The sequence below is a fragment of the Hyla sarda genome, chromosome 2 (assembly GCF_029499605.1).
Source record: "Hyla sarda isolate aHylSar1 chromosome 2, aHylSar1.hap1, whole genome shotgun sequence".
Classification (NCBI taxonomy): Eukaryota; Metazoa; Chordata; class Amphibia; order Anura; family Hylidae; genus Hyla; species Hyla sarda.
The window spans coordinates 31,710,417-31,724,949 of NC_079190.1; the positions used below are offsets into that span (position 1 = coordinate 31,710,417).

Consider the following 14,533-nt stretch of genomic DNA (forward strand, 5'->3'; position numbering starts at 1 on the left):
CCTCTGACCACAGCAGCAGCAGTTTTGGTGCTTAGTGTTACCCTTTCCTTGTTGTGCTGCTGCATGTCCACAGTCCTGCCTCCTGTATCTTTTCTCCCCCTTCCAGTCTGCAGGCCTGTGTTTAGCAGCTCAATGCCTATGGTAACCTGTTCCTTGCTGTGATGCTGCTGTTCACATCGCACCTTACAAGACCAGTATATTATCATCACCCCCACACACACACACACGCGCAATGTATAGTAGTGTAGTGTTATAATCATCAACCCTACACAGTGCCAACTATGGCGTAACAAAGAGGTGATGTGATCGTACAGACAATTAAGGGAGGAACTACTTGTGTGTGCACTACTGGCAAACAGCCAAGCTCTGGTCCAGCCCCCTGAAATGGAGAGGATTAAAAAAAAATAGCTGTACAGCATGGGGAACACTCAAGGGCTCAATACCAGGAGTGACAGCACTAAAATCACCTTGTTACCACTCTGAAAAGTTAATGTAACAAATCCATGCAGCTAAAACTTGTTCTGGGTTTAGGAGTCTATTGCAAAACTACAACTTCCAGCATGCCCGGACAGCCAACGGCTGTCCGGGCATGCTGGGAGTTGTAGTTTTGCTACAGCTGGAGGCGCCCTGGTTAGGAAATACTGCTTTGAATACCAATGTGGAATTCCCCTTTTAAGAGAAATAGTCATGTTTTGTTTTCTTTTTGTCTTTTTTTATTCTGTATTTTTTTCTTTCGCCTTTTACGAGTCAAGCAAATATCTAGCTGCAGCATCGACCCCTTGTCCTGTTTCATAAAACATGTTCATGTCTGAGACTTCCAGAGTCTCGACCTTCTTTTCCCGAGCGTCACCGCTAGGGTTACATCTCTATTCACAGCCACAGGCAACAACCGGGTAGGTCATAACGTGGCATTCTGTCTGCGGCGACGTTAACCCGCCACAGAAGCCTGTACTTATTTTCTGCACGTCACGTCCCCAATAACAAGCCCCCCCCCGATGATCACTCATACATATGTAGTCTCCTACTGCCTTCAATATGTATGACAAAAAAGTGGGGGGGAAAACAAGAAAAAAGAAACAACCGCCTCTTCCCATTAGACAAGTGTCCCTGCGATGTTGTCTGCGGAGACACTGAAACGCGTTGTAAAAGTCAAAAAAGCAGCCGCCGCTTCCGTGCCTCAGGAATAAAGCTGAATAGAACGGATTACAATCGAGTGTTATTGTTCTGAATGCACAAAGGACATCCTCCCCGTTCACAATAGATTATTCATGTATAGAAGAACAGGCTGAAGACCAAGGTAAAATCTACCCTGAAACCCAGGACAGCATCAATTTAGAGAAACAATATATACACCCAAAAGCAGGGATCAAGTCCTGGGGGAAAAAGTGTGGGAACTCACCCAAGATTGCCATTCAAGTGCTGGTCCTGCTAATAGAAATGTGCACAGATGTTTTGGGGGGCAGGGGCTCAACTGAAAATATTTACCTTGATATTTTTTTTTATATAACTGTTTAATTTAATTGAAATTAATTTACCTTGATATTACTAACAGCAGCAATGCTGTCCAGGAAAAATGGGCACCTAATGAGGCGCCATCAAAAGGGCAGGGGCGGAAGCCCCCTTTCTAGTCTATTTGTGAACGTCCCTGCCTGCTAATGGGAACAGTGTTCGCACTGTGGTAAAAGTGCAGGAACTCCATTCCCATGCGTTCCTGCTGGACTTGAGCTCTGCCCATCAGCCATAACATTCAAAGCACTTGCCTAATATCCTGGGTCTTCTGACACCTTCTTCCATAGCCAACAGGATTGGCTATTCTGTTCAAGTAGTGTTGGGCGCGAATATTCGCAACGCGAATTCGTGAATATTACGAATATAGCGCTATATATTCGCAATTACGAATATTCACTTTTTTTCACAGTAGACATCACAGTGATCATCCCTCTCTGCTTCCAACTTGTAGTGTATACAAGGCTCCAATACTAGTTACTGTGTCAGACTGGCGGGCGCCCGAAAATACGCATATGCGAATATTCGCATATGAGAATTTTCGCATATGAGAATTTTTGCGCATATTGGTCCCTCCTTTCTTTTAGCTCTTTTATCACGCGATATTGCACATGCAAATTTTATGGCGAATGTGCATGCGCATGCAAATTTTGTGGCGCATAGCAAAAAAGGCCGCGAATATTGTGAATATGCAAATTTTGCCAATATGTGACAAATATTCGTCCACATATTTGCGAAACATCGCAAATTCGAATATGGCCTATGCCGCTCAGCACTATTCTGTTGTGCTATATTAGATCTTCTGTGGGATCGGACCAGACAGGCTATCCCTTGTTCCCCATGTGGGGAGCCTTGGGCGCCCATGAACCTATAACCAGATCACTGGTCGTCCTTCCTCGGAGCACTTGTGGTAGTTACTACTAACCACTTACTGAGAACATTCACACAAGATGGGATGTTCTGGAGATGTTCTGACCCAGTCCTGGAGATGCTCCTACAGCAAGCTGTGATGTCCTGTAGGTTCTGACACCTTCTTTAATAGCCAATTTTTATTTTTGCAGTTTTACTATAATAGATCTTCTCTGGGACTGGACTAGGCAGGGTAATCATTTTTCACCATGTGCATCAAGAAGCCTTAAAGGGGTACTCTGCCCCTCGACATCTTATCCCCTATCCAAAGGATCGGGCATAAGATGTCTGATCTCGGGGATCCCACAGCTGGGGATCTCCCTGCTGCACCCAGCATTCGTTTAGAGTGGCGGGTAAAGCGCCGGAGGCTCGTGACGTCATGCCCCCTCCAATAGACTTGCACTGAGGGGGCTTGGCCGTGACTTCACGAGCAGGGCGTGACCGTGACTTTATAAGCCTGTGACCCCCATCGCCAGTCACCTGGCACAGAGCGAAGTTCGCTCCGTGCACCGGATGTCTGGGGTGTCGCAGCTGAGATTGTGGGGGTCCCCAGCGGCGGGAGACCCGCGATAGATGTCTAGGGGCAGAGTACCCCTTTAAGCACCCATAAGCCTATAACCAGGAGTCAAGTCCTGGGGAAAAAAAGTGTAGGAACTCACCTAAGATTTCCACTCAAAGGCTTGTCCTGCTAATGGGAACGGTGTTCCTGCTGTGGAGAAAGTGCAGGAACTCAGTTCCCACACGTTCCTCCAGGACTTGAGCCCTGCCTATAACCAGATCACTGGTTGTTCTTCCTTGGAGGACTTGCGGTAGTTACTACTAACCACTACATACTGAGAACATTCACCCAAGATCGGACGTTCTAGAGATGCTCTGAGAACGAGCTGCGATGTTCTGTCTGTTCTGACACCTTCTTTTATAGCCAACAGGAACTTTTTGTAACACTTTTACTGATCTGATCTTCTGTGGGATTGGACCAGACAAGCCCAGGAACTACTCTGGACAGATCCTGAAATGGACAGAGGTGTCAGCAGAGAGCACTGTAGACAGACTGGAAAGCACTACACAACTTCCTCTGTAATATACAGCAGCTGATAAGTACTGGAAGGATTAAGATTTTTATATAGAAGTAATTTACAAATCTGTATAACTTTCTGGCACAAGTTCATTAGAAAACATTTGTTTTTCACCGGAGTACCCCTTTAACCACAGATCTCTCTTACTAGTATGACTAGTGATAACTAAGAATTACCTGCAGGATGAGTTGGAGCCAAATGACAATCTCAACTCTACTGCATCATAGGGAATAGTTGTGCTGTAGCCTTTAATAAGTTACACCTGATGCCCTGAAGGGTTTCTGATGTTTTTAATACTCTTACTCCAACAATAGTGACTGACAAGAATGATAGGTCTAGAGTAGTTGTCTTTAAACTGTGGACCTCCAGATGTTGCAAAACTACAACTTCCAGCATGCCCGGACAGCCAACGGCTGTCCGGGCATGCTGGGAGTTGAAGTTTTGCAACATCTGGAGGTCCACAGCTTGAAGACCACCGGTCTTGAAGTAGAACATAGCATTGAGATATTTGTAGACATCTCTTGCCTATAATGGATATGAGTTGGAGAACTTCCAAATTAAAGGGATACTCCAGTGTAAAAAAGAAATGTTTTCAGATCAACTGGTGCTAGAAAGTTATACAGATTTTTAAATTACTTCTATATTAAAAAAAATCTTAATCCTTCCAGTACTTATCAGCTGCAGTATGCTCCACAGGAAGTTGAGTTGTTCTTTCCAGTCTGACCACAGTGCTCTCTGCTGACACCTCTGTCCGTGTCAGGAACTGTCCAGAACAGGATAGGATTGCTATGGGGATTTGCTACTACTCTGGACAGTTACTGTCATGGACAGAGGTGTCAGCAGAGAGCACTGTGGCCAGACAGAAAAGATCTACCCAACTTCCTCTGGAGCATACAGCAGCTGATAAGTACTGAAAGGGTTAAGATTTCTATATAGAAGTAATGTACAAATCTGCATAACTTTCTGGCACCAGTTGATTTGAAAACATTTCTTTTTGTCACCAGATTACAAACCCCTTCAAGACCTCCGGCAATTGTAGCACCTTAGCCGTGCACTAGACAGGACCTTGTTCTCCTCACACCTGCAAAACTGAAGTCAAGTTACAAGAAGAAATGACATGAGACGACTCTGGGGGACTAGATATGGATGGGGGTGATGGCTATTGCTACTGACCAGTGGTTGTAGAACATGGATTTGACACGTCCTTACCAGTGTGAAAGGCGTGTTGAGTAGAGTAATGAGAATATCGGCCACGGCCAGGTTGACTATGAACAGGCTGGTGGCCGAATGCATCCGCTTGTTCTTGATGACCACGTGGCAGACCAAGACATTCCCAAAAAGTGAAAAGACGATGATAAAAGAGTAAGCCACAATGAGGAGAGCCTTCACCGTGGGGTTTTGGGACTCGGCTCCGTATCTCTTCTTCCCTATAAAGTTTTGCCAATCTCCATCACTGTAGTTCCAAGAAAACAAGCCGGTGATGTTGGGGAGCTGGAAGGAATCCCTCAGGCTGGTGTTGAAGTTGAAACTTTCCGATCTTTTCAACAGGGCGAACAAAGAGAAGACAAAGAGCCAAGCGAGACGAGATTCCATCGCTAAACAAACACGGGATGGACATGGGCAAAACCTATTAACCCCACACAAAGGAGAAGAAGAAGAGTAGAGGAGGACAAAAAGCTCCACTGTGGATCTTCATGCTGGAGATGTGGAGGAGCCAGAAGGGAATGATGACACAATAGGGACAGATGTCCTCGGTGTAAGAGCCCTCACATCCAGCTCCTGTATTCTTACAAGTCTTCTCTGACAGCACTTATATGACATCCAGGCACGCAAGGCTCCAAGGCAGCTGAAGGAAAGCACAGAGCTCATTGGGCTGCAGCTCATTACAAGTGTGACGTCCCCCAGTACTCCCACCTTACCCAGTTAAAGACCTTCCTTTTGTAGCCTGCGATATCAAGTGCGAGAGACATTTCAGAGAATGAATGAGACACCCTCTGGAGTTTCCACATTTTCTTCTATTACTGAGGTTCTCATAGAGGAGCTGCCCAGAATGATATATATATATATATATATATATATATATATATATATATATACACAGCATGTGCCTGGCTGGAATCTGAACGCAACAGGAAAATGGGTCTTTGTTTTCTTCCATCTACACGGCTGGCATGTATGTGTGCAATAGTGTTCTCATACTGGTGAAGATAAGGCTTAAATATATATGATAGATAGATATGAGATAGATAGATAGATATGAGATAGATAGATAGATATAAGATAGATAGATAGAAGATAGATAGATATGAGATAGATAGATAGATAGATAAATAGATAGATATGAGATAAATGATAGATAGATATGAGAGAGATAGATAGATAGATATGAGATAGATAAATGATTGATAGATATGAGATAGATAGATAGATAGATAGATATGAGATAGATAGATATGAGATTGATAGATAGATAGATAGATAGATATGAGATAGATAGATAGATAGATAGATAGATATGAGATAGATAGATATGAGATAGATAGATAGATAGATAGCAACAGGAGAATACAGCAGCACACTGCTAGCACAAAGATATAGATGAAACATGAGTATATAGATAAAACATGAGTATATAGATAGAACATGAAAAGCTATACAGCTGTAATGCAATAAATGAAGATATGAAACTATGAAAATATGAGGTACTTAGCTTGCAAATTTGGCGCCAAATAGCGTGGACCGTCCCACCACGGTAAGGTGACCTCATTCTGGGACGGACCCTACACTGTGTATATGCCTCTGTGTGAACAGTACAACAGGCATTGCAAGGTCTGAAACATCCAAGGCACCTAATATACACCTAATAGAGGTGGGTGGGGTGCAAGAGCCAACATGGAGGTAGCCACTCCCCCGTATGTGTAATACAACCAAAGGATAAATTGGCCAGCACTATTGATCCAAACTATTGTAAAAACCTGTCTTGCAGGTGCAAGCTGCTGGGCTAAATATACAGCAATAGGAGAATACAGCAGCACACTGCTAGCACAAAGATATAGATGAAACATGAGTATATAGATAAAACATGAGTATATAGATAGAATCATGCTCTATCTATATACTCATGTTTTATCTATATACTCATGTTTCATCTATATCTTTGTGCTAGCAGTGTGCTGCTGTATCCTCCTGTTGCTGTATATTTAGCCCAGCAGCTTGCACCTGCAAGACAGGTTTTTACAATAGTTTGGATCAATAGTGCTGGCCAATTTATCCTTTGGTTAGATAGATAGATAGAGATGAGATAGATAGATAGATAGATAGATACCACCTACAGTCCGAGTGCAAACAATATTGCCAGCACAATACGCAAATATTGGCACATTATACAAAAGAGTTTCCCGGACATTCAAGAATTTCAAACACACCACTCATGTCTTATCGTAGACCTCCTAGCCTTCGCAACAAATTAGTCAAGACTGACATTTCCACCAAGCAGACGAGCCAACAATCCTTTATTACAGTGCAAAACAAGGGTTCGTACTAGGGATCGACCGATTATCGGTATGGCCGATATTATCGGCCGATAATCACGATTTTGGGCATTATCGGTATCGGCAATTATCTTGCCGATAAGCCGATAATGCCCCGCCCCCCACACCGCCCCCACCGCACCGCGACCGCCACCCCCTCGACCCGCCGCACCGGACCTCCGACCCACCGCACCGCGTCGCACCCCCCACCGTGATGCTAGGCGGTATACCGGTATGGATTTTTTCCCATACCGCTATACCGGTCGGACCCCTCCCCCACCCTCCGAGTCAATAAAAAAATTAAACTTACCCGTAATGGGGGTGGTCCAGGCCATCCTTCCTTCATGTAGTGTCCGGGGGCGTTCCGGGTGGAGGGTGGTCCGGTCTGGGCTGTCCTTCTTCTCCCACGGTCTTCTTCTCCACTCTGGGCAGGCTCCGGCCTAGTACGCTGCATAGACGCCGCTACGCCGTGACGTCAGGTGCGTCGCTGCGCACGGGCGTCACTGCGCAGCGACGTCTATGCAGCGTACTAGGCCGGAGCCTGCCCGGAGTGGAGAAGAGGCCCGCCGGAGAAGAAGGACAGCCCGGACCGGACCACCCTCCACCCGGAACGCCCCCGGACACTACAGGAACGATGGATGGCCCGGAGCACCCTGGCAGGTAGGGGAGAGAAGCGGGTGGTGGTGGCGGCGGCCTATGGCCCCGCAAAAGCCACTGCAGATCATTGATTTAAAGCGCCCGCTTTAAATCAATGATCTGCAGCGGTGTCGCAGGGGGTTAAATAGCCGATAACTTATACCGGAATATCGGTATAAGTTATCGTCTATCAGCCCTAACCTGCACCGATTATCGGTATCGGCCCTAAAAAACCGATATCGGTCGATCCCTAGTTCGTACCCATGCAGGCAATGTATTAATTGTAAATTCATGATCAAAGGTCCAAATTCTGTACATCCAAGCACAGGTCAAGTGTTTCCCATTAAGTCATACCTTACGTGCACTATGGATCACGTGATATATGTCTTGAGTTGTCCTTGTCACTACATTTCTGTAGGAGAGACGACGTTATCCTTTAAAAATCGACACCTTTAATTAATCAACACCGTTACTCAATAAGAAAACAACGTAGTGACCTCCCAGTCTCCAAGCATTTCTTGGAGACTGGACACACAGAGAAAGATCTCAGGTTTACATTATTAGATCATATACCCCCCCCCCCCTTAAATATGGTGGAGACCGCACAAGCCTATCGAAAAAACGTGAGCTGCGGTGGATCCACACACTCAACTCCCTGCGGCCCCATGGTCTCAATGTAGAATTTGTGGTAACCCCAGGCATCCTCAATGTTACATGAATGAGAGATCTATTATAGTGTCTGTTACCGTCAGCAACCATGGATGATATGATATTATTCGAAAACTTTGGGTACATCCATATGATATTGTAACCTGTATCTCATGCTATGTCTTTTATTTGTTTACTACTTTAGATCATTTTCAAGAGAAGGCAACATACGAAACAAGAAATATACCATGTCAAGCGTCTGAATATGTACCATTCCATTTTTTTTACATTATCCTGTCTTCCAGTTATTTCAAATATATGTCTCTGGGTTCACAACGGAAAGGTACGTGCCAATTTACACATGGAGATCTGCCGTTCAATCGGTAGCCTCCATGTGTTCCAGGGGGTCTCGGGTCCCCGGCGCGTATCCTCTGTGTGTTTTCCCACATCACAGCCAATGGAAGGTTGCCAGACCTTCCTATGGAAGTTCAGGACTCAGTAACACATACTGCGCATGCACATCAGTATGTGAAGCTTTGTCTCCATGACTCCAGTAACGCTGGCCTGCTATTGGCCCAGGGCTCCGTGATTCCTTCTGTGCGCAGGCGCCCTGATGTCTGCCATGGCGCGACGCGCCGGAAGTTAGAGTGGCGTCCCACATGTACATCTCAAACATGGTACAGCCGTCTTACATGGTAATTATAATCGCACTATATACTGTAATCATCTAATTATGTATGATTTGCCTCTCTCATGTTGTTTTATTGTCACTAGCGCTGTCATTTTATTCTAACATATGCAGAACACTGTGAAGTGGTGTGAAGCATTGATGTTTCTTAAACGCAATATGCACGGATGCACTTTATTAATATGTGTTATTGATATATTTTTGATACTGTAACCACTGAAATCACATTGCTAAACAGTTAAATGGGCACTGTCACCAACTTTATTTTTTCATATGTTGTAGTACTTATGTACTACAACATATCTCTAATATACTTTTATATGTTTTTTTTCATTAAAAAGGTTTAATTTACATTTAAAAACCGGCCACTGAAAAAGAATGATTTTGGAGTGGCAATCAGTCCTTTTTCAGTTAGGCTGCACTCGCTCCCTGCCTGTCAATCAGACAGGGGGGAGCGAGTGCATTGGCTCCCCGGCCACTGGCTGGGAGGCCACTCCTCCCACACATCGCCGCCGCCGCCTCGTTGCCGCCGCTGTCCCTGCACGCCCGCTGCCGGACTCTGCAGTAACTGCAAGTGTAATGAGGGAACGGGGTATGCGGGGCAGGGGGGGGAGTAGGAGGGAATGGGCTAGTGCCGTAGCAGGGGGAGGGGGGGGGAACGGGCTAGCAAAAAAAAAAATATAGGATGGTGGGAGCTACCCTTTAAGTATATGCACACCTTTGTATAAATATCCTGTTAGCCACACTGGCTGTTAGAGCTTGAGAAAGACTGCAATTGGGCAGCTGAAACGTTGTTCTTAAAGTTGGGTCAATAAACCTTATTCACCTATCCATTGGAGTGCTGCGGTCTCTCATTTGTGGAGTGGCTATCTATGGGACCCCTGACCAGGGACCTTTCTACTGCCTGCACCCGCTTGCATCAGTCAAGGTTGTGCTGCTCGGTTTATATTCTTGGCTAAATAGATAGATATGAGATAGATAGATAGGAGATTGATAGATATGAGATAGATGGATAGATAGATAGGAGATTGATAGATATGAGATAGATAGATATGAGATAGATAGATAGATATGAGATAGATAGATAGATAGATAGATAGATAGATAGGAGATTGATAGATATGAGATAGATAGATATGAGATAGATAGATAGATAGATATGAGATAGATAGATATGAGATAGATAGATAGATAGATAGATATGAGATAGATAGATAGATAGATAGATAGAGAGAGAGATAGGTAGATAAATATGAGATAGATAGATAGCTAGATATGAGATAGATAGATAGATAGATAGATATGAGATAGATAGATAGATAGATAGATAGATAGGAGATAGATATGAGATAGATAGATAGATAGATAGATATCTAGGGAGGATGCCGCGGCATCCTCCCTAGATGACTGACTTGCCTTGACCAAGCTCGCACCAGCACTATGATACAATAGGACGTGCTGCTCCAATCTGGTTTTTGTTAGATAGATAGATAGATAGATATGAGATAGATAGATATGAGATAGATAGATAGATATGAGATAGATAGATATGAGATAGATATGAGATAGATAGATAGATAGATAGATATGAGATAGATAGATATGAGATAGATAGATAGATATGAGATAGATAGATAGATAGATATGAGATTTGTTTCTCTTTACTCCTAAAATGTCTCTCTGTGATCTGATAAATATATTGCAAAATAAAAAATAAAAAAAATACTGAGAAAAATTATTAATTAAAAAAAATTCTATCTTTAAAGAAATGGACTGTCCTAATTACAGATGAGAAGACTTTTATAAAATGTAATGAGCCCCAAAACACATGTATAACACTGCCAGGGTCACCTAGGAATGTATTCAAGTCGTTTTAAAGTCGTTTTACGGATAAGTTCCTGGGACATGTGGTAAACCATGGTAACTAACAGCTTCTTTAAAAACACACTGTACTAGAGGATTTTGTACGCTTTTTAACATTAAAATAAAGCTAAATAAAGTATCCCTGGTGGCTGGCAGATGTCTGTCGCTGTGAAACTGCACACACAGATATCGGAATAAGCAATGACTTTTTCCAAGCATTCCAAAAATTATCCCTTTTTGGGAGTAGGAACTGGATATTGAAAAACTGTACACAATAAAAAAATTGCTTCTTAAAATTTAGGAAATTAAAAATAAACATTATAGAGAATAATTTTGGGACTTGCAACAGTTCTGTACACACTAGAGAAAAAGCTTTTGAAAACATTGGACTAAATTCTCCCTTTTTGGGAGTTGCAAAAGAACCTGTACAAATGTTTTATTTTGTTTATTTTCAATCAAGTAATGGTGGCCCTGGCCATAGCTACTACTCCAAGTATCCACTGTGGCATGTACTGTGCTGTACACCGACAACTATATGGAGTGACCCACCCTCTCTGCTTATAATTGTGCTTAGTGGAGACTAGTGGTAGCTATAGCCAATGGACAGCAGGCAGTGGTGAAGTAGTGGTAGCTGTAGCCAATGGACAGCAGGCAGTGGTGAAGTAGTGGTAGCTGTAGCCAATGGACAGCAGGCAGTGGTGAACTAGTGTTAGCTATAGCCAGTGGACAGCAGGCAGTGGTGAAGAAGTGTTAGCTATAGACGGGACAGCAGGCAGTGGTGAACTAGTGTTAGCTATAGACAGGGGACAGCAGGCAGTGGTGAAGAAGTGTTAGCTGTGGACGGTGGACAGCAGGCAGTGGTGAAGAAGTGTTAGCTGTGGACAGTGGACAGCAGGCAGTGGTGAAGAAGTGTTAGCTGTAGACAGTGGACAGCAGCAGTGGTGAAGAAGTGTTAGCTGTGGACAATGGACAGCAGGCAGTGGTGAAGAAGTGTTAGCTGTGGACAGTGGACAGCAGGCAGTGGTGAAGTAGTGGTAGCTGTAGACAGTGGACAGCAGGCAGTGGTGAAGTAGTGTTAGCTATAGACAGGGGATAGCAGGCAGTGGTGAAGTAGTGTTAGCTATAGACAGTGGACAGCAGGCAGTGGGGAAGTAGTGTTAGCTATAGACAGGGGACAGCAGGCAGTGGGGAAGTAGTGTTAGCTATAGACAGTGGACAGCAGGCAGTGGTGAAGTAATGGTAGCTATAGACAGTGGACAGCAGGCAGTGGTGAAGTAGTGGTAGCTATAGCCAGTGGACAGCAGGCAGTGGGGAAGTAGTGGTAGCTACAGCCAGTGGGCAGCAGGCAGTGGTGAAGTAGGGATACTTGTAGCCAGATCAGCACACTGCTTTGCTCAGTTTGCTAGATATTGATATGAATATGTATATGATATATGTATATTATAGTATGGGCTAGATAAATTGTATTTTGAAATTTTCAATCAGGTATTGGTGGCCCTGGCCATAACTACTACTTCAAGTATCCACTGTGGCATGTACTGTGCTGTACACCGACAACTACATGGAGTGACCCACCCTTTCTGCTTATAACTGTGCTAAGCGGAGACTAGTGGTAGCTATAGACAGTGGACAGCAGGCAGTGGTAATGTAGTGTTACCTGTAGGCAGTGGACAGCAGTCAGTGGTGAAGAAGTGTTAGCTATAGCCAGTGGACAGCAGGCAGTGGTGAAGTAGTGGTAGCTGTAGACAGTGGACAGCAGGCAGTGGTGAAGTAGTGGTAGCTATAGCCAGTGGACAGCAGGCAGTGGTGAAGTAGTGTTAGCTATAGACAGGGGACAGCAGGCAGTGGGGAAGTAGTGTTAGCTATAGACAGTGGACAGCAGGCAGTGGTGAAGTAATGGTAGCTATAGACAGTGGACAGCAGGCAGTGGTGAAGTAGTGGTAGCTATAGCCAGTGGACAGCAGGCAGTGGGGAAGTAGTGGTAGCTACAGCCAGTGGGCAGCAGGCAGTGGTGAAGTAGGGATACTTGTAGCCAGATCAGCACACTGCTTTGCTCAGTTTGCTAGATATTGATATGAATATGTATATGATATATGTATATTATAGTATGGGCTAGATAAATTGTTTTTTGAAATTTTCAATCAGGTATCGGTGGCCCTGGCCATAACTACTACTTCAAGTATCCACTGTGGCATGTACTGTGCTGTACACCGACAACTACATGGAGTGACCCACCCTTTCTGCTTATAACTGTGCTAAGCGGAGACTAGTGGTAGCTATAGACAGTGGACAGCAGGCAGTGGTAATGTAGTGTTACCTGTAGGCAGTGGACAGCAGTCAGTGGTGAAGAAGTGTTAGCTATAGCCAGTGGACAGCAGGCAGTGGTGAAGTAGTGGTAGCTATAGCCAGTGGACAGCAGGCAGTGGTGAAGTAGTGTTAGCTGTAGACAGTGGACAGCAGGCATTGGTGGACTAGGGATACGTGTAGCCAGGTCAGCACACTGCTTTGCTCAGTTTGCTAGATAATGATATGAATATGTATATTATAGTATGGGCTAGAGATTTTTTTTTTTTGAAATTTTCAATCAGGTATTGGTGGCCCTGGCCATAGCTACTACTTCAAGTATCCACTGTGGCATGTACTGTGCTGTACACCGACAACTACATGTAGTGACCCACCCTCTCTGCTTATAATTGTGCTAAGCGGAGACTAGTGGTAGCTATAGCCAGTGGACAGCAGGCAGTGGGGAAGTAGTGTTAGCTGTAGACAGTGGACAGCAGGCAGTGGTGAAGTAGTGTTAGCTATAGCCAGTGGACAGGAGGCATTGGTGGACTAGGGATACTTGTAGCCAGGTAAGCCCACTGCTTTGCTCAGTTTGCTAGATAATGATATAAATATGTATATGATATATGTATATTATAGTATGGGCTAGATAAATCGTTTTTTGAAATTTTCAATCACGTATTGGTGGCCCTGGCCATAGCTACTACTTCAAGTATCCACTGTGGCATGTACTGTGCTGTACACCGACAACTACATGGAGTGACTCACCCTCTCTGCTTATAATTGTGCTTAGTGGAGAATGGTGGAAGCTATAGACAGTGGACAGCAGGCAGTGGTGAAGTAGTGGTAGCTATAGCCAGTGGACAACAGACAGTGGTGAAGTAGTGGTAGCAGTAGACAGTAGACAGCAGGCAGTGGTGAAGTAGTGGTATCTGTAGATAGTGGACAGCAGGCAGTACTGAAGTAGTGGTAGCTATAGCCAGTGGACAGCAGGTAGTGGTGAAGTAGTGTTAGCTATAGACAGGGGATAGCAGGCAGTGGTGAAGTAGTGTTAGCTATAGACAGTGGACAGCAGGCAGTGGTGAAGTAGTGTTAGCTATAGACAGTGGACAGCAGGCAGTGGTGAAGTAGTGTTAGCTATAGACAGTGGACAGCAGGCAGTGGGGAAGTAGTGTTGAAGTAGACAGTGGACAGCAGGCAGTGGGGAAGTAGTGTTAGCTATAGCCAGTGGACAGCAGGCAGTGGGGAAGTAGTGGTAGCTACAGCCAGTGGGCAGCAGGCAGTGGTGAAGTAGGGATACTTGTAGCCAGATCAGCACACTGCTTTGCTCAGTTTGCTAGATATTGATATGAATATGTATATGATATATGTATATTATAGTATGGGCTAGATAA

General features: G+C 44.5%; 1 protein-coding gene across 1 annotated transcript in view; it reads right to left on the minus strand.

The window, feature by feature from the left end:
* The window catches only part of GPR83 (G protein-coupled receptor 83), a 63,476-nt gene extending 58,064 nt beyond the window's left edge, over positions 1-5,412 (minus strand). The window contains exon 1 of the mRNA XM_056561489.1: positions 4,701-5,412. Coding sequence (XP_056417464.1) covers positions 4,701-5,084 — 384 coding nt within the window. The 5' untranslated portion in view covers positions 5,085-5,412. The remainder of the gene's footprint in view (positions 1-4,700) is intronic.
* Between the last annotated feature and the right edge of the window lie 9,121 nt (positions 5,413-14,533).